General features: G+C 44.8%; 1 protein-coding gene across 3 annotated transcripts in view; it reads left to right on the top strand.

Annotated features, from left to right (window-relative positions):
* OMA1 (OMA1 zinc metallopeptidase) overlaps window positions 1–15,580 on the top strand; it is an 80,375-nt gene extending 64,795 nt beyond the window's left edge. For all 3 annotated transcript variants that reach the window (XM_083157614.1, XM_083157615.1, XM_083157616.1), the window contains one exon: window positions 2,841–15,580. In XM_083157614.1, coding sequence (XP_083013740.1) covers window positions 2,841–3,032 — 192 coding nt within the window. In that variant the 3' untranslated portion in view covers window positions 3,033–15,580. The remainder of the gene's footprint in view (window positions 1–2,840) is intronic.
* The last annotated feature ends 9,767 nt before the right edge of the window (window positions 15,581–25,347 follow it).

Here is a 25,347-nt window from a genome sequence, read left to right as displayed (position 1 = left end):
TGATTTGCAGTTGTACGGTATTGCAAAGCTGTATGTAAGTGACTGGGCAATACCGTACAACTAATGTGTTAGCTCCGCAGGAGGCGCCCGATGAAAATTAGGCTTCCCGTCCTGCTTCAGCCTGTCGCTCAGCTAGGGAGCCGGGTCGCTACAGCCTACATTCCAAATTTTATTAGATGTAGATTTATTTATGGTGTCAAAATGGGTGTGGTATGAGTTGCTGACAGGTAGAATTCCGATGGTCATTAGACCAAAGTAGGAATCCCGACTGCCGACAGGTGGACAAGCAGTACGAAGCCCCTTGCAGGCTCGCCACGCTGTAGGCTCGTCGGCTCGCTGCGCCCATGAGGGAGAATAGCCCCTATAAGTCAGGCTCCCGGCTGTTGGGCTTTGAACAGTCAGATTCCCACGTTGTTCTCCTGACCTTCGAAATCCTGACTGTCGGAATGGATATCCAGCCCCCAGCAAAACCACAGACTCTAATGTAGGGTACACACCAGAACGACCATGATCATGCAATGATTTCCTTGTTGGAGCACTGGATCTGCACACGATCTGCTTACAATCCGTACCCAATCTTATGTAGATGACGAATCTTTTGTGCAGCAGGTAAAATCTACAAATCTACAAATCGACCGACAGGGACATGCATCGGATAGGAATCGTGATCAAAAAATGCCCAATTCTGCTCTTTTTACATACAATTGGTCAAAATCCCATGGAAATTGGGGGAATTGAGCCCAAATAGTTCTGGTGTGTACCCAGCATAAAACAGTTCTCTGACAGCCTGTTATCTATGTCCTATGGTAACTTCCTATCATATATTGTACTTGCCTACTCTCCATAAACTTCTGTGAGACTCCCAAATTTGGGGGGAGAGTCTTCCAGCTCCCGCAGAAATGGACACTTCTCCAGCAACCTGACAATGCAAGGGCCCCAATGATGCGATTGTCTATGAACTGTGTTGTTGTGACCTTGTCCTTGACTGAGGATTGTGGCGGTCATAAGGGTGGGGCCATAAGGTGATTTGTTGCACCCCACCCCTTTCGCACACACCTGGACCTCCCTGTTCATGGACCTCTCAGAGAGGGACTTACCAAAGCCAGCAAGCACGCTGGCCTCTCAAACTGCTGTCCTAACCGTACTTCCCTCATCTCGCCCAATACAGTTTTACCCGAATGAATTGCTCGGCAGGTTCCAATTTGTATTGTTAAAAGATGACCGGACAACCGTGTAATATGTCCTGCTCAGAACCTGCTCCTAATTGAATAGACTACTCCACTATTTTCTCTGGAGGCTTGCAGAGCATTGAGCTGCTTCATCTGCACCGCTTGCAGATTCTCTCTTTGGTATATGGGGCCTGATTCAATAAAACAGTTCAGTAATTGTCATGTACATGCATGAATCGTTATCCAATGCAGTCAAATGTAATTGATCGGGTCAATAGATATGTTGGTTAGATCGGGGGCGGATAACTTTCATCAGAGAAATGGTGCCCGTACACAAAAAGTGCTTTTTTTCCAGCACCCGATGTCGCATGCCACCTGCGATGACATATCAGGTGCTGGAAGAGGGCTGGCGGGCGGTGAGGTAGCGGAGCAGGAGGGCAGCGGTAGTCAGTGGAGCTTGCGGCTAGTGGTGGTATTTGAAAAAAAATTCAAAAGACTGCTCGGCTCTGCTACACCACCAGCCCCCACCCTGCTGACTACAGCCGCCGCAGATTGCATCATGAGAGATTGCACTTCTCTCCGGGCTACCTTTCGCCCGCCTCGCCCCTCTCCAATCCATTCTTAACGCCGCTGCTAGGCTCATCTTCCTCTCCCGCCACTCTACCTCCGCCTCCCCCCTCTGTCTATCTCTTCACTGGATCCCCATTCCTTTCCGAGTTCTTTTTAAACTCCTCACCACCACCTACAATGCTCTCTCCTCCTCCACCGCTCCTTACCTCTCTTCACTAATCTCTATCCACACTCCCTACCGTCCTCTTCGCTCCACCGCTGACCGCCGCCTGACCTCTCACCTAATCACCTCCTCCCACTCCCGTGTCCAAGACTTCTCTCACGCTGCCCCCCTGCCCTGGAACAACCTCCCGCCACCCATCAGGCTTTCTGATTCCCTAATCTTCTTCAAGCGCTTCCTCAAAACCCACTTATTCTGACTAGCCTATCCCTCCTCCTCCTAAACTCTTTCGCTCCTCCTCTCCTTCCTACCCTACCCCTCCATCTGTTCCCATCAGTTCCTACTTATCCTATTGTTTTTCGTTCGTCCACCCACCTCCGTTAACTTTTATGAGTAGGGCCCTCCTTCCTCACGTACTCACCCTACCTCTTTACCTCACCAGTGCTCCTGCCCTGTTCTTCCCTTCCTCTACTTCATCTTCAGTCTCCTCGACAATTTCGACACCTACTTCAGAACTGATGCTGATTTTAGTTCTACCAGCTATACCCCTATTTATGCTGTATTTTATCAACACACCCTGTACGTTACCTTGTCATTTGTTTTTTGTTTGCTGTGTACGGCGCTGCGGACACTTTGTGGCGCCTTATAAATAAATGAACTACTACTACACATGCAATGCAATAATAGATATTATGTGCCGCACATAATATAAGGCGACAAGGGTTTCGACCGGCGGGCCTATCTCATGCCATATCTTGCCCTTGTGTATGGGCACCATAATGTGTGTTAAACGCTTAACAATCTTACAACTGAACGACACGGGCGTCACCGGCACAGATTAAATTGTTTGATTCTGAATAACGGTAATGCAGTCGTTGAGCCCCAGTTGTGTACCATCATTTGTTGTAAATGACACTGTCTTAAACTTTCCCTTTTTTCAGGCCATCAAACTGCGAGAGTCTTGCAACTGCTCCGAGCTTCCCGCTGTCGACCCAAGGTACATTTTCGAGTTGAGTGTGAAGCATCTGCTCCAGACCCACAGGGGCCACGATGGCCCAGTGATAACAGGAGACCTGGTTCCTGTACAGGTGGATAAACAAGTCTCTCTCATTTCTGCAGTCCCAGCGGTTTAGTGGATTAGTCAGCATTTCACAAATCTCCGTCGACCATGGGAAATGTTTTACAACATTGAGCATTCCCCGTGATGGTCCGCTCTCCACAATATGATATTGATGTCGGTGTGTTTCTCCCGGCTGTGGCTTAATAGAAAAATCTTCTTTGGTTTTCTACGGATATATATTTTTTGCAATGATCGTAGTTTTAAAGAGGCTACTGGAGAAGGTTTCTAATGAATGTGGTTTGTGGGTCATTTTCTGTAACTCTGAAACCCCGGGCAGATTATTGTCTTTGACGCTCAACATTACAAACCAAAATGGTTTTTGGTTGCTACCACCGTTATTACGTGTTAATGGTGATTAAACTATGACCAGAGATACAATAAGTGGAAAGCGCAGGTTACGTAATGTGTCCGTAACCTGCTTACCCTTTATACCTAACTGCGTGCGAACAAAACGTAGCGCAGCGCAGCGTACAGTCTATTGTATGTTATACACCAAGAACCGATACCTTAATAAGAGATCCTTTCGCAGGACTTGTCTCCAATTGTGAGAATATACCTTAAAGGACAGAGTCCGCAATGTAAGGACAGAGTCCTTAATGTACCTTATCGCTATTATGCGAATAACTAGACACGACCACGGAATAGAAATAAGGAGGTTAGAACTCCATAAAGAGATTGTATTAAAGTCCCTAATGGACAAAAGGGGGTTACAGAATTAAGAATAAACAGGTATAACAAGTGATACAATACAATAACAATGAATACTAAACACTCTCTGCTAAGGGGAAAGAATACAAATACAAGACACAATGAGCCAACAATAACTACAAGGATAAATACCGTGATAAATGCAACCGTTTACCGTGGTCATCTAGTATGTGAAAAGCAGTCCGGTCAGAGCTCACTATCGTTCAGGAATGAGCGATAGTCCGGTAGGAAGGTCCAGGGAAAGTAGTTGTGCCGAAAAAGACCCTGGCTGCTCTGTGTCGCCTATCTTATAGGGTCAGAAGGGGGAGGTCAAAGGCCATTCTCATTGGCCAGAGATCATATGTCCGGTCCACTGCAATTGGAGGTTAGACGCTGTACCTGGTCTGACCAGGTGCAGGGGAGTGAACTTTAAGAGTCCTTTGTTTGGTGGTTTCGGCGTCAGCAAGGATAAGAACCGGTTTGAGCTAGTTTCCTTTGTTAACTACTTACAACAGAAACTGTCTCTGGAATATGGATTTAGTCCATAACTATCGGACAGTGTACATTGCGAAATATTCGCAATGACCGGAATACTTTGCATGATGAGCTGAGCGGAACGGTACTAAACACGATACAGACAGCTGTGTGCAGGGCTAACTAAGCTATGTGTGGCGTTCTAAACCTTTTAACTATATTTCCTTTCGTGTAAGTGTGTTATTATGAATTTATGTGTGATAGTATGTCTACTCTTCTGGTCCACATTGTCACACATACTCGGGTATGGAACTTTATTTGCGCAACTCTGCGAACCAAAATGGCGGCCATACTATCACAAAAAAATGGCGTGTGTGTACCTAGACTTCCACAGTCCACCCTTTAACAGTAAATATAAAACTGTTACATTACAAAATATTTCACACGACAAGACAGAAATTCATAATCCTAACAGAGAAATTGGGATACATGAAATAAACATATAAGGGGAGTAAACCATCTGCTCTCGGCCGATCCAGGATCATGGATAAACGATGGGCCGCATTTATCGAACAATCTACTCAGGGTCACGAAGGATAATGTACAATTTTTGGGATAAAAATAAAAACAGGGGTGGTTACAACATATACACGTTCTTCAGATATGGCATCCTTTGGTAGGTATTGTTTGTGACAACAGACTCTTGAACTCTTTGTTGTCTCTCTTTTTGATATGCTTTTAAGTATGATGGTATTAAAACATCCGGTCCTGGGTAAGGTGTCAAGTTTATAGATTCTACCTTGACCTAAGCTGGGATGGGTAACACACTCTCAGAACTCTGTATCGTCCGTCCAATGCCTGGCAGCAGGGCGGCGGCGGTATCCTTGATTTGGAAGATGAGAACGGATAGTGGGGGGGGGAAAGACAAGAATAGGACCCACAACAGTAGAGAAAACTGAGAAAGGAAAAATTTTGTTAGTGATCCTTTCAACCTGTTACCAGTGGGGTGTGTCACAGTCCCTTTTGTAGCTTGTACAGGTTGCTTGACCTTAGCTGCTCTCCAGTCCTCCCGAAATGGTGCCTCTTAGCGATTTCTTTCTTTCGCCCTCGAGTGTAAGGACCTTCTGGTTTTCAGTTCCTTTGGCAGTAGGACGAACGTACCCGAATCTCTCTCTCTGCGACTTTGTTATTGAGGTAGTGCTGGTCAACAAGATTTTGGGGTGGTTCTTTCCAAAGGTCTATCAAGCAACCTGTATATGGCAAAGCAGGGGAAACAACAACAACATCTCCTGGTTCATGGTTATGACAGTTCACAACAGGTGTCAACAAAGTCCTTTTGCTGCAGTTTTCCAGGTGTGGATACATCACTTGCATTTGTGGTCTAGGATCTTCTTGTGGGATTACCATAACCTGTAGCTGCCCGCCAAGCAATGTTTCGATGGGGACAAATTTTGGTGGGGTTCTGAGAGTGATTCTACTATTACAAAAGGAGTTTTATGGGGTGTACCATCAGTCCCTAAAGGTTCACACATGACTTAAACCTTTTATATATATATTTGCATACTCAAGGGTGCTTCTGGGCTGCCATATCTATACACACAAACGTCAACACCTACATATATATATATACATAAAAAACTAATAATAAATAAATAACTATAATGATTCTAGAGTGGACTGTGCAAAGCCAATTTTTTGTATTACCTGCAGAGGATCCTGCTGGAGGAGGGATGTGGAGATGGCTCTGTGGGAACAGCCGTTGCAGTTTCTTTCCTCCAGACAAGTAAGGCATGATTCTGTCGTCTTACCTGTCTGTGGCCACACCAGTAATTTCGGACTAATTTTTTTCCACATACCTTCCCTGTCAAGACAAGTCAGGCCATGGGCTATCTCTGTCCTGACAGTTTGGCATGTTCTCAGAGTCACTGGTTTTCCTTGTCCATCTTTCTATTCCTGTCCACATCCCTTCGGCTTCCAGACTGCTTCTCCTGCAGGGGACACAAATCTTGTATTACTATGTGAATATACTGACATTTATAGGGGGAACACAAACATTATCCGCAGAGCGCATGGCTCACCCAGCTGCCTTGCCAGCATGTTCATTATCAAGTGACACTGAATCCTCATTGAGGATGTGGTTTTTACACTTGATAACAGCCACTCTGTCCGGCAGCTGTATGATTGTCAAGAATCTTTTAAACTTACAACGCTTGCGCCACTGGAGTGCCAGCTACTGAAACAGAACATCTGAGGCGCCATAGGGCCTAAGATCTTTTGTATTACCCCAACAAACATACTTGGAGTCGGCATGAATATTGACTGTTTTTTTTTTTTTTCTCTCAGTTCGCAGTACTATTAATGAGACTGCTGCTGCTGAGTGAGATGTCCAATGGGTTCAGCCTCTACTATGCCTTTTCCATCTATTACAGTATAGCCAGTGTACAATTTTCCCTCTCGGTGTTGTGGAAAGAACGAGAAAAAAAAAACAAAAATGAATTACCTCTTCCAATGGGTTGTTACCACCCTTTGGGGGCATGCTGCAAAGGTCTGATTCAAACATGTCATGCAATCATATTCATCTCGGCTCCCACTAAATTCCACTATTCCAGCAACCTCAGCACCACTCCACCCTTTGTGCCTTAGTGGGCACACCTGGTAAGAGTGTTGCTGGGTTTACAATATTACCCATTTTTCATGGTAACATCAATGCAAGTTCCCATTTAGTGAACTTGGCTGATGAATATTTTTCAAATGTTTTGGCAGAATTTTAGGAGTGTCCAGACTATACGAGGAGCATAAACAGTTAGAACACACCCCAACACCACATTCTCAGTTTTGTTTACCAGTAGTGCTATGGCAACTACACTGTGTAGACAAATATGAAGTGCTTAAGTAATAGGGTTTTAATTGTACACTGCAGTACGACATTGGTCAGGCTGGCATCACCAGGTTTCTTACGTCACTATATCTGTCGCCCCCTCAGCAGGTCTAATACTCTAAATCACATGGTCTCTTGTGTCAGTTTTACCCATGGCAAAAAGCTGTAATCAGGCCTGTTTCTCCTTCTTTATTGTCCACATCTGTCTGTGAAGACATGGGTATTGTGATTGCACCTATTTATATGTAAATGCATTTTACAACCCTTTTCATTCTTTGTAGAAGGGAAATGCTTTGTGTATTACTTGGACTGCTTTTCACAAGATGGTGGCTGTGGTTGCCCTGGGTAACATTAGGAGTAATGCTTACAGTTATTGGGACTTTGTTCAAAATTTACTGAAAAATATCTATATTGTGACTACTTGCTTTACAGGGTACCGCATATTCACAATGGTATTTCTCTGCTGGGGGTGCGACAGATTCTTCGAACTGTTTTTCTATGATTTGTGGGTCTCTGGAACAGAAGGGTAGGGGAAGGAGAAAAAATTGGAAAAAGAGAGAGAGAAAAACTCAAAAAAAAAGGGTAGAAGATATTAATGACAGTAATGTGTACATTTATTTTCAACAGAAACATTTTTCTTTTATTTTTGAGGACGCCAGGATTTAGCACTATGGGGGAATTGGCTCTCAACTATTTGGTTCTTACCCTTTTCAACTCCTGTTCTGCTTCTTAAGCCCTCCCTTTCTTTCTGTTTCCCAGTGTGGTTGTGACTATGGGCTGTGTCTAGGGGTATTTAGCTAAAAGTTCTCTTTTGGGAACCTTGTTATTTCACTGGGTATTTTCCCAGCTCAACCTCAGGTTTCGAATGGTGAAGCTGTACTTTGGGGCGCTATACTTTCTGTTTTTAACAGGGTTTCTATTGAAGCTATGGTTGCCATTGATCCTGTGTCCTTCCCATCTTTAGTTCAAAGGGAACTCGGTATTTGTGCTGTAGTTTTTAGCTACCTTAGATGGATTTGACTCTATAACAGTGGAATACAACATTAGCCTCTGAGGACTGTCCAGCATATCTTGCACTTCTTGTGTAAGATTTCTAGGAGTGTCCAGAAATACCCCATCAGGGGTGCAATAGATGACACATCCCATTTTACATAGTAAATCTCTACCCAGGAGGTTAGTCGGGCCGCTGCAGCCAACAGAAAAGAGTGTTTGGTATGCAGAGGCCCGCTTGTAACATCTGCTGGTTTCGTCAGTGGGTAATGCTGTATTTTTCCTGTTACCCCAATTGCTGCTACTAATTGCTTGACACAACCTAGACCAGGAGGGAATGTTGTTAACGGGTTAGGTACAAAAAACTTTATATTTAAACTATTCCACTTACCCATATCTGAGGCTCCTCCCTAAGGTATTGAATTAGTCTAACTGGTTGTAGGATGCAGGTATGACCTGCTTCCTATTGTCTGACCTGGGTTGCCCTCAGCACAGTGTCAGTCATCAGATGGGGAGGAGGCATGTTGCGTGACCTGTCTGTCTCCTCCCATTGTCTAGGGGCTGGGTATCTCCGTGTCTCACCTTTGTGAGATTCCCATTCTCGCTTATGTGTCTTGATAACTCCTGGGGTTTCCTGACCTACAATGAGCTGAGTAATGACCTTTCCTATTGCAGTTGTAACAGATAATTGGCTTTCTACCTGTGTCCCTGGTGTTTCGTTGGTAGGCAGCTTTGTTTGGGGCATTAGTAAGGGCTTGGATGCTAACCATCATCAGTTTGTCAGTTTGCAGTTCCCTGTGCTTCTTAATGTTGCGGTCGTGGTCCACAGCAGATTCCCGTAGGGCGTCTACTGTCATTCCACGCCAATTTGGAAAGGAAGTTTGGACTCTGGCTCTCAGGTTTTCGTTAAGCCCTTCCACCAGCACAGACACAATCAGCTCCCTCAAGTGGGGGTCGTCCTTAGGTTTATAGACACCAGTGTATTTTGATACCGCCATCAAACTCCGGTTGAAATATTCGCTAGCTACTTCACCATCTTTTTGTTTGATAGTGAATATTATTATTATTATTATTATAATTTTATTTATAAGGCGCCACAGGTGTTTCGCAGCGCCGTACAAAGGAACAATACAGGGAGACAAAACTTGGCATAACATTGAATAAATAACAAAAATACAGTACAAATAAAGAGCACCACAGTTCAATACACATTACAGCTTAAATGTAAGTAGTGAGGACCCAATCAACATACAACTAGAGGCTTGAGGCCAATGATGGAGATGAGTATGAAGATGGTCACTGAGTGTTGGAGTAAAGGAGAGCTGTGAGTGAAATGTGAAGAGAAGTGGGCTTTGACAACAGGAGGGAAGAGGGCCCTACTCGGAGGAGCTTACAATCTAGTAGGAAGGGGAGACAGACAGATTACAAGAGGTGCAAGCGAGGGGGTGGTGGTTAGATAGCAGGATGTAAACAGGAAACAGGCAAGGGGTCGGAGAACCAGCTGGTTTATGCAGTGGAAGGGTACGCTTTGATGAATAGGTGAGTTTTCAGTGCCCGTTTGAAGCTTTGCAAGGTCGGGGAGAGTCTAATGGAGCGAGGGAGTGCGTTCCACTGAAGGGGTGCAGCACGGGCAAAGTCCTGTACTCTAGCATGGGAAGCAGTGATCAGGGTGGAGGAGAGACGACAGTCGTCAGCTGACCGTAGAGGGCGGGAGGGTGTATGAATGGAGAATATCTTGCTATATTCCACTGCTGCAGGAAAATACACTCCCAACTGTAAGTTGATTTGGCGTATATTTTCCTGGTTGATGTCATCATTTATCTCCTTGTCCACTTTCAATCCACTATCCTGAATGAATTTCAGGATGTCAATGTGAGTGGGGAGACAGGCCCTCAACATGATTCTCCAATCCTTGTTGGTGGGCTCATCAGAGTTTCCCAGATCCCTTACAAATTTCCGGCACAGAGCCAGATTTTTCCTAGGATCAGGGAAATCTGTAATGATGGACCGCAGCTCTAACCGTGTCCATGGGTTTAGCATGGTCATCTTTCTGGTAGGTATCACACCCTCTCTGTCTGCCTTACCATAGGGAACCTCCAGTGTGCGTACAGGGTATGTTTGTACCACCTCTGCATTACTGGGACCTGCTTGGGAGTCGTCTGTGTCTGTGCTGTGTAGTGCATCCTTACCTGAGTCCACTTCTATGCCGTTGGCACCAGCTGCCTCCTCCTCCTGTGCTGGAGCCCCAGCAGTGGGTTGAGCTTTACCCTCAAGCATATTAAGTGCATGGGAGACGGCCAGTGCCAACAGCTGCTCGTTTTCCTCTCGGGTTTCCTTATAAGGGGATAAAACAGGATACAAGTTAGTAACTGTTGCATTATTACTTAGGTCTTTCTTATGAGACATTAACCCCTTCGGCACATATGGGGGTGGGGGAGCTGATTCTATTGCGGCAACGGTTGCATTTTTATTGTGGCTGATTGTGTCCGGTATTGCCAGACCTTTGATTCCCCATTGTTCCTGTCCTTCCTTCTGCCACAATTTAAGAATATCTATATGCTTCACTCTCTCCTTACGACTGGAGAGTAGGCATATTTCATCTTTTACTGCCGATAAGATTTCTGGATCGAAGCTACCAACACTGGGAAATTCTAACTTGCTGCCTTGTGTCATTTTTCTCCATTTATTTTGGTAAACAACTGCGAGTTCACCGTGCTTCTTGCACATAATAAAAGCAGCCGATCCTCTTGGCCGGCTTGCTTCCTCCCTATCCTGCACGTTATCACAGCGTGACCCGTTATTACCCATAGTTACAGGAATAAACGTTCACAGCTTAATAGATAATCGGTGGGTTATTAATTATCTGAGAGCTCCCCAAACACTCACTTCTCCACACAGCGACACTTCGACGCAATCAAGCGAAGAGCCCACAATGCGAGGTATGATACTCAATCACCAAGCTCTCAACTAGCAGCGAACTTCTAGCCAACTTGCTTGATGCGGCACAATTTTTCCAGGGTATAACAAACTTGCTATCCTATACCCCCAAAAATCGGATTTCTAAAGTAGCTAATCGGAAACAAGTGCGTTCCGATATATCTTCTTGTACCCTCCTAGCGGAATTAATTCCACTGAAGGGGCAGTTCCTATGGGCACGTCGTCACGTGAACCCGGTCCTAACTGGACTGTCCTACACTGGACTACACTGCGCTGAGTCGTGCCGTCACACACCCGTTTGCCTCAGTTATTTTTCACACTGGGCGCTAGTTACACCTTGGTCTTATGCTAATTTGTGAAATATTTCTGTACAGAAAATTTTCCCAGGCTGGTAGCTTTTCACTAGATTCTTATGCAGGTATAAATCCCTTATAATAAACTATAGGAATCTATTAAAATAATGCTTGAGTTGCTTGCTTATGAGAAAATGAACAAAAAGAAAACCTTATTTTCTTTTCTTAATCACCGCTTCATTCGCAGTATATTACTATACTGTTTAAATAAAGCTAGTGGTTTAAATACTGTTCACTTCTTCCTATGTGTGCTGCGTGTGCAGTACCAATGAACAGCCACGTGTGTACGTGCGCTTGTTCACAGGCCGCCGATGAATCGGCCACCCACGTGTTCTATAGTGTATTTGCAAGGTTGCGCTCGGGTTTCGATATACGCAGTAATTGCGCCTAAATGTGGAATAAATCCCTTAACTCTGTCCGAGAGTTACGTATCAAGATGCGAAATAAATCCCGCACTTAATCCGTAAACCACGTACAAAGATGCGAAACTTTCCCGATGTGGGCACGTGCGCGCGCACCTTGCGTAATACACAATAGACGCTTTACGTTACTGCAAAAAGGCCCAGGACTTGTCGCCACGTGGCGGAGTCCCTGTTTTTGCGGTAGCTAACAATAAACAATTATAGTTTTTGCACAGAGGGGATCCTCTATGTACTATAATAAACACAGATTCCACGTGTGCGAACCTTATCGCACGTGGTACATATACTGTAATAAACAAGCAACCCAAGACACTATACCCCGTTAAACTACTTGTGGCAGGCAGAAGTACAGTTTACTAAACACTTAGGTATGATATACTTTAAAACACGTGGCTTTCACCTATTGTACTCCGGGTTCAGCGCTAGCACTTCCCGAACCCCGCACCGCCGCGGACCTGGCCTATCCAGCAATGGATAATACTTCCACCCTTTTGCTGGTATAGGTCGGGTCGCACGCCTGGTACTGAGTTCTGGAATGTGGAGCGGACGGACGTGCCCCCAATTGTTAATGGTGATTAAACTATGACCAGAGATACAATAAGTGGAAAGCGCAGGTTACGTAATGTGTCCGTAACCTGCTTACCCTTTATACCTAACTGCGTGCGAACAAAACGTAGCGCAGCGCAGCGTACAGTCTATTGTATGTTATACACCAAGAACCGATACCTTAATAAGAGATCCTTTCGCAGGACTTGTCTCCAATTGTGAGAATATACCTTAAAGGACAGAGTCCGCAATGTAAGGACAGAGTCCTTAATGTACCTTATCGCTATTATGCGAATAACTAGACACGACCACGGAATAGAAATAAGGAGGTTAGAACTCCATAAAGAGATTGTATTAAAGTCCCTAATGGACAAAAGGGGGTTACAGAATTAAGAATAAACAGGTATAACAAGTGATACAATACAATAACAATGAATACTAAACACTCTCTGCTAAGGGGAAAGAATACAAATACAAGACACAATGAGCCAACAATAACTACAAGGATAAATACCGTGATAAATGCAACCGTTTACCGTGGTCATCTAGTATGTGAAAAGCAGTCCGGTCAGAGCTCACTATCGTTCAGGAATGAGCGATAGTCCGGTAGGAAGGTCCAGGGAAAGTAGTTGTGCCGAAAAAGACCCTGGCTGCTCTGTGTCGCCTATCTTATAGGGTCAGAAGGGGGAGGTCAAAGGCCATTCTCATTGGCCAGAGATCATATGTCCGGTCCACTGCAATTGGAGGTTAGACGCTGTACCTGGTCTGACCAGGTGCAGGGGAGTGAACTTTAAGAGTCCTTTGTTTGGTGGTTTCGGCGTCAGCAAGGATAAGAACCGGTTTGAGCTAGTTTCCTTTGTTAACTACTTACAACAGAAACTGTCTCTGGAATATGGATTTAGTCCATAACTATCGGACAGTGTACATTGCGAAATATTCGCAATGACCGGAATACTTTGCATGATGAGCTGAGCGGAACGGTACTAAACACGATACAGACAGCTGTGTGCAGGGCTAACTAAGCTATGTGTGGCGTTCTAAACCTTTTAACTATATTTCCTTTCGTGTAAGTGTGTTATTATGAATTTATGTGTGATAGTATGTCTACTCTTCTGGTCCACATTGTCACACATACTCGGGTATGGAACTTTATTTGCGCAACTCTGCGAACCAAAATGGCGGCCATACTATCACAAAAATGGCGTGTGTGTACCTAGACTTCCACATACGGTATCCGGATGACAGGTCGACATTAGCAAAACGTTGACAAGAAAATTTTTCTTCTCATGCACTACACAAAAAATAAAAAAAATCCATGTCGACATTATCATTTGAGGGGTGATTATATCAGTAGCTTTCCTGCAAGTTTGCCCGGGATATGTTTGTAGTTTCCAGTCTGGAGAATTTTGTAGTGTTGCTCGACTATGAGCTGGACTAACTGCTGCAGAGTTCAGTCATTAGAGGCCCAGGCTTCGCTGGGTACATAGGCCCCGCTTGGATTATGCACTTTGGAGATGCTCTAAAAAATTCACCTCTGTGAGGAAAGAGGTGTAGCAGGAAAGGAACAGCACGGGTTACCTCATAGGGAAGAGGCTGACCCAGCGGGTGACACTCAAAATGGCCCCGTGGGTGCTACTGACCTGTGGGTGCCACTAAAAACAACCATAGTGCCCAGGGTTGCCTGCCCCTACTCTAGCCTATAATAATGGTAAGTTACAGGATAGGGTGTGGTATAACACAACGACAGTCGGGATTCCGACAGTCATTAGCCCGAAGTCGGAATCCCGACTGCACAGCGGGGGGGAGCACAACGACCCCAACAAGGGAGCAGGGATTCCGACGCCGGGGTAATGACTGTCGGAATCCCGAATGTCGGTGAGTCGTCCGGCACCCACAAGATATGGGATCCAGGAAATGAGAATGTACTGCATTATGGGGAGGTTTTATAGAGGGTGGGTGGGTCCTTTGTGGGTCCTCCACTCATAAATTCTGGTGAAATGCAAAATCCTGGAAATCTATGTTGTAGTTACTGATTAACACAGACATTGAGAAGAAGAAACGTCTTAATAAACATCTTGTACATATGGCGGAAGTGGCTATATTGTGGGCTGAACCTCTGCTCATGAAAAGGCATCTGCATCCGGAACCAGTGACATCACTGCATCGGAAACCAGTGACATCACTGCATCAGGAACTAGTGACATCACTGCTGAAGAGCCTAATGCTTTTTTAAAAAATAAATTATGTTCCCTAAATTGCAGCAGAGAAATATGACGCCATGTGACCCTTGAATATATTAGGATATTACAAAGTGTCCTCATCGTACTGATACATTGAGGCTAAATGTGACTAAACCAAAAGTCAATTAATTGAAGTTTAGTTAAATATTGCACCCCAAGTAAGGAACAGTCGCTGTGAGCTGATATTTTGCGGATCTCTCACAGCAACATCGGCACTCAAAAGGTTTAATAAAAAAAAGGTTTGCTTGGCAATTTTAACACCTATTTTGAAAAAAAAAAAACCTTGGCACTCAAAGGGTTAAGTCGTGAACTCGATTTGTTAAAATCTTTTGTTAGATGTCTGTACAAGCTTACTCACGTACTGTCCTTGTTGCTCACTACATGGTGCCACATTGTTCACTCAGTCAAGCCTCACCCCTGACTTTACCGGTAACGGTTTCTGATCACTTGATCTGGAGCAAATGAAGTTCTAACTCATCCTGCCAAATTAGAGGTATATATCATTGTAGTGTGACGTGTTTCGCACACTCCTGTAGCACTTTTGTATTTTGCCCAGTTTATAGAACATTTCAACACAAGAAAGTGAAAGATGTAGAAAAGACTGTACAGGTGGAGCCTGTCTCAAATGAATAATACAAGAGGTAAATCAGAAGTAAAACTGAAATGCTGAAAGAAATGACGCCTGGTGCTAAAACGGCTAGACAATCAGGTTGCATATTGCTGTTTCCACCGATTGATCTTCCACAGGAAGTTCCAAGGACTTTGAAGGAGGCGGCACATTGGAATGAGCTAGCCCAAGCGTTTTCTATGTGTGGGCCTGCGGGACGGGGGATAAGCTATGTTTTTGGTGCTTTTCTTCTAAATCACGAAGTTAATCAGTAGAATACAAATATTGGGAGGGGAAAATACATTTCACATTTTTCTACAGGAAAGGATATGGCTAATACAGGTTAAATATAAATGTCACTGCTATCACTATATAGCTCAATAATGTTTGTAGCCTATTTTTTAAAATCATTAAAACTGAGAATTTTTCCATTGGTCTGTGTACTGTAATTGTCGTATTACACTGTGTATGTATGACCGCATGAGCCCTGTCTGTGATACATCGGAGCGGATCCTTCAGGTCTATCTGGAATTTTAACAAATGTCAGAGTTTTACATCCAAGAATACAACGCATCCACTGTATGAGCATTCTGTGTCCCCTTCCCCAGGGGCGGATTGGGACTCGAATTCAGAGCGGGGGCTGTGGCAGTATGTGATGCGGCGCGCGCGTGGGGGGGGCTCTCACCTGCTGCTGCTTCTTTTTTCTGCTGGCCGGGTGGAGGGGGAACGGTAGCTTGGAGCCTGGGAGGTGCAGGCCATTTTGAATTTGGGCAAAGTGCTGCTGCTGCTGCTGCCTGTGGCCCAGCTAGCCCAGGGGGGGAGCGCGGCCGGCCCCTTTTTAATGAGTTTTTTGCCAGCCCACCGGTTTCCCAGTGGGCCAATCCGCCCCTGCCCTTCCCTATGTCCCACAGATTTCTAAATCCTTTAGATGGTTCGAGAAGTAGAGACTTACTTTTCAAAGCGAAGGCTGGAGAAACCGTTCGATGGTCAGTGACCATCGATGATTTCTCCTTTGTGCATTTCCATGTGAGCAGATGTGTAAAGCGGGGATACCCAAAAGAAACAGGGATTCATTTATACGACTCTGTATTTATTTGTACAATTTGAGACTCCAGTCACCGTCAACGTACTCTCTACCTGAATCACTACATTTGTCCAAAAATTATTTCCATTACTCAAAACATTTTTTAAACTCATCGTCATTGGTGCCTTTTAGTACCTTTTGCTGTTTTTTTGTTTCACCCCTTCAATATCAGCAAAACATTTTTCATTTTAAGGTCTCCTTTCATCCGAGGGAAAAAGAAAAAATAGGATGGGTTGAGATCATTTGAATATGGTGGGTGCGGCAATGGTGTCATGTGGGTTTCAGTGCCGTGTGGGCAGGTGTGCTGTAATGATGGAAGAACCACTCAACCGGTTTGCCACCAATCTGGATTTTTTTCCTGAAATCGTAAAGTAACTTTTTAAAAATTTCCAAATAAAAACTTTGGTTGGCTGTTTGACCCTGGAGAACAAATTTGAGGTCCGACAGCGAATCCAGAATGGTTTACTGAATCTTTTATAAAGTTTTTATCAATTCTGGTGGTCGAAGGATGTCCAAAATGAGGTTGATCGTCAATTGACATTTCACATCGGTTGAAACTAGAGAACCATTCCTAAACTTTTTTTACGACATCTTCCTTATAAGCTGTTTGTAGCTTACATGAAAACCGTTTCCAACGCATTTTTACCCAAATAAGAACTTCACAGCAGTGCGTTGTTCGTGTAAATCAACTATCCCAAAAATAGGCGATAGAATAACTCGTTGGGGAAAAACATTACTGGAGTCAGACGCTAACTTCCCCTGCAGAGTCGATGGGCACACTGGCTCCAAAGGGTTCCACAAACATTCACCTAGTGGCGAAAGCGTGTGCTACAAGCATCTCACTCTCTACAGCAGTTTAATTACATTGAAGATGTTGCTGTGAATCAATTAAAAAACAAATGACAATAGTAAAACTATATATATGTGACAAATGACCTTGAGGAAGAACACCTCGGTACGCCAGCTCCATCTTTCACAAAGTCTCCAGGCACGGTTACCCAGATCAAACCATTTTGGGGATCCCTGGCTGGGGGTTCAGGGTGTTTTGCCTGGATCCGACTCTACTTCCATTTTTCTGACTGGTAAGGCTTTTTGCCCAAAACATGCCCCTTTTGATGAAACTCTATGCCCATCTGACAACTGCTGAGTCAACTTACGTTTAAATGGCATCGCCGCCTGCCCAACTAAAATCTATTTTGCATAACAGATTTGGAGTCCTTTTAATAGGTTGGAGCTTTTATTTATTTACGCTTTTACCGTCAGATGTTCAGGGAAAGCAGAAATTCTGTAAATCTTTGAGGTTCAAAGGGAAACAGAAGGCGTTCTAGGCAAACACTGAAAGTAATCAGCACCTCTATGTAATCCCAGTGCGACTCGTTAAAACTCAGCATTTGATCCGACAACATGATGGATCATTGCAAGAGCTCTGATGCCTATCGCCAATCCATAATTATTTTGCTGGTCTTTAGCTCGAGACACCGGTTACAAACGAGATTTTATTTGATCAAGAAAATGCCGGTTTAATATTTATGAGGGCGGACGCGGCGATGAATATTCACGAGGATTTGGGAGTAATGAATTCTTCTCTTATCCCATACTGGACCGTCGTTCGAGCACAAATACTTCACGCAAGGTGACATGGAAGAGAGAGACTCTTCACATTCCAAACCAATTACTGGGACCATCAGATGCAAAGTTCCTCTTGGAGATTCCATCTGTGTGGTTTCCATCTGTGGGTGTACGAGAGTTCTAGTGCTGATAACAGGAATCTGAAGCCAATCAGAGTCTGAAGTTGACCAAAGTTACAAGCTAAGCAATGGTGTGACTGACTCCGATATGGGCACGGTTCGTACGGCAGCTGTAGCTCGTATAAATAGAAGGCGCAGCATCGGATCATCTGCGTGACCATGGGTGGCCGGTGTCCGTATGCTGCCCTTGCCATTGAAGATGTGTCCAAAGAGTGCATTCAAATACAGACATGTTGGCCCAGAGAACAGGACTAGGATGCCCCTGTTTTCTGACTTTATGGCTATGCTCGCCCTTACTAGCCCCCCAAACGATCGTGTCGGTCAACCGTGTTGCGGTTAGGGTGTACTGCATAGGACAGTTCAGGCGCCGGTCTGCACATGCACAGTATAGGTCCGGCGCATGCGCAGTCCACATAACATCTGATATGTACGTTAACCATTGGTTTGAATCTCTGAATTAGCCCCAATATGCAGTTGGAGCCATTACATTTGCCAAGGTTAATTCTGTATATGTGTTTCTTCCCATTGTACGTTGGTAGATGTTGAGGGATTCCTCCTGGAGAAGGCCATTGCCTATTGAGGGATTTAACCGTTAATGGTTTGCCGAAGATGTGCCAATGTTTTTTTTTTAAAGCAGGGTGTGTGGCTACGCCCACCCTCATCCTCCCACTCTCCCCAATCCCCGATTGGTCTGCTGCAATCCTGCATCCCACGGTAGGGCATCACTACCGTGGGATGCAGGATTGCAGCAGACCAATCAGGGATTGGGGAGAGTGGGAGGATGAGGGTGGGCGGAGCAACACACATCCGTGGTTCAGAGCACCAATGGTTTTCCATAACGTAAAGATGGCAACATCGATGATAAACTATTTGATGGCCTTCCCTAATTCTTCTAGGAACTGTTTTGGAAACAGACACGATGACAGCGGTGACACCAACATGCGCACCCATTCTCCATCCTCATCAACTGGTTACCATGGTACTGGCAGCAACCTAGCAACTCAACCTGTCAGATAAATGGCCGGATCCTATTTGGACACTCATTTGTGGCAACAGCCTGTTGTGTCGTGTGTGTTGCCATCTTAAGTATAAATGATCAAATCATACTTTCAAACAATAATTGGACTCTCCAAACCATCTCTCTGACCAGGGACACACATGGATAACAGTTTGATTTCCCTGACTTGGTTCTCGGGACCCAAACAGTTCATGTTTTCCAGGTCTCCTCATAGGATCGCAAGTGAAATAATTAGCCGTGAGTAATGAGCACACCTGTGTATCTGCGGGGGGACCTGGAAAACATGAGCCGCTTTGAGAATCTATGGTATAGTACTGGGGTAGCCAACCCTGGTCCTCGAGAGCTACCAACAGTGCATGTTTTGCAGGTCTCCTCACAGAATCACAAGTGAGCTAATTAGCTCCATCTGTGTATCTTTTAAAATGTGTCAGTGAGTAATGAGTGCAGCTGTGCAGCAGCTAGGTTGTCTGGAAAATGTGAACTGTTGGTAGCTCTTGAGGGCTAGGGTTGGCTACCACTGGTATAGTAGATATGAGTCCTGATGCAACTAAATGAAAGTTTCATGCACCAAAGTTCCGCAAAGGAAGCAGACTCTTCTCACTATTGTGCACTACCGGCCTGACTGAGTTATACCAAAGTTCGATGCATCCCCCCCCTTGCTTCTGCTAGGTGTCCTCAGCTGTCCTGCTGCTTCCCCGCCCCCCCCCCCCCCAACCCCACCCTCCACTTCATTCCTGACTTTCCAGCGCATGTCACATGACACATAGGGGGGGGGGGGGGGGTAGATGCATTAAGCCTGGTTAAGAGATAGAGTAGAAGGAGATTAAGCACCAGCCAAACAACTCCCAACCAGTGTTCCCTCTAAGCTGTGCTCGCGCACACAACTCGACGAGCGTGCGCACAGACATTACAACAGAGCGTACAAAGCAGCACTGGTCCCATTTTGCAGTTGTGGACTCAATGTGTGTTTCACCCATTAACTACATTGTGTGCTGTGATTTAAATGTTTATTATCATTTTGAAGTAAAGTTAACACAAATGCTGAACGTCGTTTTCCAGTTATATATAAGTGACGCACAAAAATTAAAATTTCCTTCCATAGTTGCACAGCCAAAATCCTTTGCCGCACACAGCCTTCGTAAAATTAGAGGGAACATTGCTCCCAACTCTCATTTTCAAACACAGCTGATTGGCTGGTGCGTTATGTTCGTCCCCTTTATTTCCACTTTATCTCTCCTCCATGCTTAATACATCTGCCCCAATGTGAGCAGCAGGAGTTACCGTATTGCAGGGCTGGGCAACACCGGCTCTCCAGATGTTAGTGAACTACACATCCCAGGATGCTTTGCAATAGTTTTGCTATGTGGCCATGCTGAAACTGATGCAAGGCATGCTGGGATGTGTAGTTCACTAACATCTGGAGGGCCTGTGTTGCCCAGCCCTGCCATATTGGGAACATTTAAGAGCAAGTTCCAAATATGCAGATATTCGCAACTCATTCTGGTTGGATCGCAGAGAAAACGCAGCGGACTGCAAAATTGCGCATGTATTGTGAATGCATTGCTAATTGCCGCGCATTTGTAAATCCATTTGCAATTCCCGGAGCTTACTTGGCATCTGTGCGAATGTAAGTCTGAGGCTGCCACTAATCTGCAACCGATACGGTCTGGAAGTGGTCAGCGCCGATGTCACAGACCCTGCTCCTAACCGCCTGGTCACGCCTTCGTTTTTTCAAAACAATCAGTTAAATCCATGTTTCTGCCTCCGTACGTCACCTTTCTGAGCTTTGAGAACTTACAATCGTCTATTTGGCCTGATTCAGACCCACTCGCTAGACAGCATACACTTTCTGCCTAGCAAGCTGGTAAGCCCTGCCCGCCGTCCCAACGAATGCTCACGCCCTTGCCACAAACTACCAGCGTGGCGCTGATGTGTCTAAGCACATGTTCCCTTGCATGTGGCTGAAGGGAAGACAAATCATTCGATGTTCGCTGACTATCGAGTGATTTCTCTCCCCTTCGGAAATAAAAGTAAATGAAAACTTCTGAATAAAAAAAATGGTAAAAACTTCAGCCTGGGATGGAAAGGGGGCGGGTGCTGATGTCATGTGATGTCAGCTGCCCGCCCCAAGCAGACCGGCCGACTAGGTTCCCTAGGTGTTTTCATGGGGACGCCCATAAAACACGCATGTGTGTGCGCAAACATCGGGGAAGGGGATGAATTCGGCGTGTGACGTGCGAGTCTGAATTGTTTGGGCACATTTGTCTTGTTTGTGAGTCTGTTTCTCCATAGAATCTGTGAACTATTTAGCAGAATTGTAGATAAATGGGTTAAGAGAACAATTTGCATCGGACTCCCATCAGAGTTCCTCCAGCCTGCCCGGTGCAGTACCTGGAACAGCGGGCACATGTACAATGCCCAGCACCGCCCACACTGGAAGTGAACTGGGTATTAAGCAGTAAGCAGAGGAGTCTGACGCCTGGAGAGATAAATGGCCGGTGGAGACGCCGGGCACGCACATCACCACTTTTTGTGCTCCAGAGCCAATTATAAAAAGATTCAATGCATGGTACCACTAGGAAGCAAATCTATCATACTTTACTAGCACTGGAGTGTTGCGGAGCCTGACAGGCGTGCAGAGTTTACACAGGTTTAACGCTTAAATGAAAATGTTTTGGGGGATTTTTTTCTTCCCACCGTCAGAGCTGATGCAATGCTTTAAAATGATGGATGAGGCATCAGGAACGTTTTAATGCGAAGCATTTACCAATGCAAAGCAAACGAAGCAATTCCGCGGGCGCGGCGTGTGTACGCTGGTGACGGGTCTGCGCCTCGCCCTGGCAAGGTTCCGTTTTTAAAGGGGTGGCACAAAATGAGTAATAGGGGAGTAGGTACAAATCAATCAGTGGCATGTAATATCCTAACCTCTTTTGATCCTCCTATCCTGCCTCCGTTCCCCTCCGTTCCTACTTATCCTATTGTATTTCGTTCGTCCACCCACCTATTTTTAGTATGTTAACTCTTATGAGCAGGGCCCTCCTTCCTCACGTACTCACCCTACCTCATTACCTCACCTGTGCTCCTGTCCTGTTCTTCCCTTCCTCTACTTCATCTTCGGTCTCCTTGACTATTTTGACACCTACTTCTGAACTGATGCTGATTTTAGTTCTACCAGCTATACCCCTATTTATACTGTATCTTTCTACACACCCTGTACGTTACCTTGTAATTTGTTTTTTTTTTGTTTGCTATGTACGGCGCTGCGGACACTTTGTGGCGCCTTATAAATAAACGTACTACTACTACTATGTAATATACAGTTTGAATGTTGTTAAGATCATTTATTTATTTGGCGCAGCAAGGGTTCCGCAGCGCCTAACCATAGATAAATGTGCAAAAACAAGAAAACAGTGATTACAGTACAAGGCAATTTAGGAAAGGAATATAGTAAATAAAGATTGTTTTAACAGGGGATAAGAAATGCTGGCGTAGGCCAAATCTGTCTGGCGGATTGGGTTTCAGACCCCCTGCTAACGGTGTTAACCTGCTTAATAGGCTTTCAATATATGCAGACTAGCGAGCAGACCTGAATTACCCCCAGTATGTAAGGTTAATTGACTTCCGTTTCTTATTTATCTCCCCACTTATTAGAGTTACATTTGCCTGAGTTATTTTGTTTCTGTGCAGAGTAAATACTGGCTGCTTTATTTTTGCACTTCAATTTAGATTTCAGTTTGAACACGCCCCACCCAAATCTAACCCTCTTGGCATGGTTTTGCCCATTTTGAGAACAAATTTGTCCTGCTGAATTATAGTGTGTACAGACGGTAAGATATGGCTTCCGATGTTGCCGATATAGTGAACATCGAGAAGCCAGATCGCATGCTTTTTTAGGGCTTGGGAGCCCGATGAGCTGCCGATGCGCACTCCTGTGTGAGCGCAAATCGGCAGTGAAATAGAGAGGGCAGCCAAGACTATATAGTGCAGATCTGCACTATATAGTCAAAATTGTGCCCCTCAATGCATGCCGTGCGATGCGAGTCCTGATACGATCTGATTGTATTGAGACTCGCATCTCACGGCATATCCTGCCGTGTGTACACACCATTAGACCCATGAAAATGTACCACTCATTAAAAGCTCCAAATTAGCGCAATTAAGAAAAGCGCCACCCCCAGTGTATCCCTTATTATGTTGCCTCCATATTATTCCTGCTGCCCATCCCTTTATAATGCCACTGACACTAGTGTATAGTTACTGTAAGAACATGAACTGCAGATCTAGGAAGCGCCTTTGATTACTTGCTATTTTGTGGTTTATAACGCCGTACTACCATGTGACACAGAAATGACAGCGCTATTCTATGCTAATGAGGGCTAGGAAGCAGATTTTAGATTAATGGCCCTTGTGTATTCCTATCAGTGGTTCTTAACCTAACTCAGAGACAGGATTTAATTTACACTCGGCTGCTGCGTGCCCTCTTTTGCAGCGGGAAGATTTAGGACAGTGATGGGTAGCAAGCAGCCCCCCGAGCCTTCATCTACACCCCCAGCTCCTTACTGCTTTATTGCCAATGTTTTTGTATTATTAACAGAGCTGCTAACAGTCATTTAGAATGACTACTGATATGTTATTGCAGAGGAGAGTCTCTTTCACAGAATGTAGAGAAGTTATTGCTGAAATTTCACATGCTCTGCTTCTGAATTGGTGTATATCTGTTCTAAGGACAATGACGCAACTCGAAATTTTGCGCCCCTCTACCAGAAAAGGTTCTAGTGCCCCCCTCCCCCCGCATACTCGTTGCCAGGGATTTTTTACTCGTTGCCAGGAATACATACTCATTGCCAGGAGTTTTATGCTCGTTGCTAGGGCTTTCTTCCTCATTGTCAGGGGGTACTTGTTCAAAGTGCGCAAGTGCTCCCAGAATCTGGGTAGAGCTGTATGCACTGGGCTTCCCTGACAGACGCTAGAGGAACCCCCTCCCCCACTCTGGAATTTTTTTTAAATAAATTATATTTACCAGGTGCACCAGGGGAGAGGGGAGCCGGGACATGAGGACAGATGACAGGGGAGCCGGAACGCGGAGACAGATTACAGGGGATTATACTCACCAGGGGAGAAGGGAGCTGGGACATGGGGACAGATGACAGGGGAGCTGGGACACAGGGACAGATGACAGGAGAAAGGGGAGCCGGGACACGGGGACAGATGACAGGGGAGCAGGAATGCGGAGACCAATGACAGGGGATTATACTCACCAGGGGAGAGGGGAGCCGGGACCCAGGGACAGATGACAGGGGAGCCGGGACACAGGGACAGATGATGGGAGGGGAGAGCTGGATAAAAGCGGCACTTCTGGAAACTAATTGACAGGGGCTGCTGTCAATGAAGCACTTCAAGAAGTGCTGCTTTTTTTCCCATTATTTGTAAATAGGCTATTCTAGCCCACAGTTTAGCCCCGCTCCCCCTGCTTCGTCCCCTTACATATATTTAGTGGGAGGCACACTTATCAGTGCCTCCCAAACTAATTTAAATGTCATAAATTGCAAACATAATACAGGTTGAGTATCCCGTATCCAAAATGCTCGGGACCAGGAGAATTTTGGATAACGGATTATTCCGTATTTCGGAATATTTTAATATTTCAATGATGTATTTTGAAGTATCTTGCATTTATGCTGTATAAACACATAATATACACACAAATATATTTTATTACCACATAAAATACACACAAACATATTTTAATTGTTCAAAAAACAAGGTTTCAAAACGTGAAACAAAATGTGTGTACTATCTCAGCACTGAATTTGAATGCCAAGCAATCATTGTCTTGCACATATATAGTGCCAGTTACATATCATGTCCCCAGTGATGCTGTTACATATGTCCCCAGTGAGTTTTTAGCAAAAAAAAATTTTTTTTTCACTTTCTGGAATGTCCGTATTTCGGAATAATTCGGATAACGGATATTCGGATACGGGATACTCGACCTGTATAGAGAAAATACTTATGACACAGAATATGTGTCATTGGTTTATTCTTTGTATTATTTTAAACAAAATTACGGGGGAAGCACTGCCTCCCCTCCCCTGACTGTACGACCCTGGTGGAGTTCCACACTATATACTGGCTCATACATGAGGACAATGAGATGGGCACTATTGCAGAATTTTGTGTTATTATATAATTGTACAAATCTGTAACATTGCTAATGTCTGGGGGGGGGGGGGGGCTTCTCTCTCTCTCACTTTGTATAAAATACCTCTGAAATCTCTATAGAACTGTTCACATACAGCAATCATATTACAAAGCTCATTATGACGGCTTAGCAATTCATTGAT

This window comes from Crinia signifera, chromosome 8 (assembly GCF_055691185.1).
Source record: "Crinia signifera chromosome 8, ASM5569118v1, whole genome shotgun sequence".
Classification (NCBI taxonomy): Eukaryota; Metazoa; Chordata; class Amphibia; order Anura; family Myobatrachidae; genus Crinia; species Crinia signifera.
Note: the sequence above shows the minus strand (reverse complement) of the source record. Positions and strands in the feature narration are given on the sequence as shown.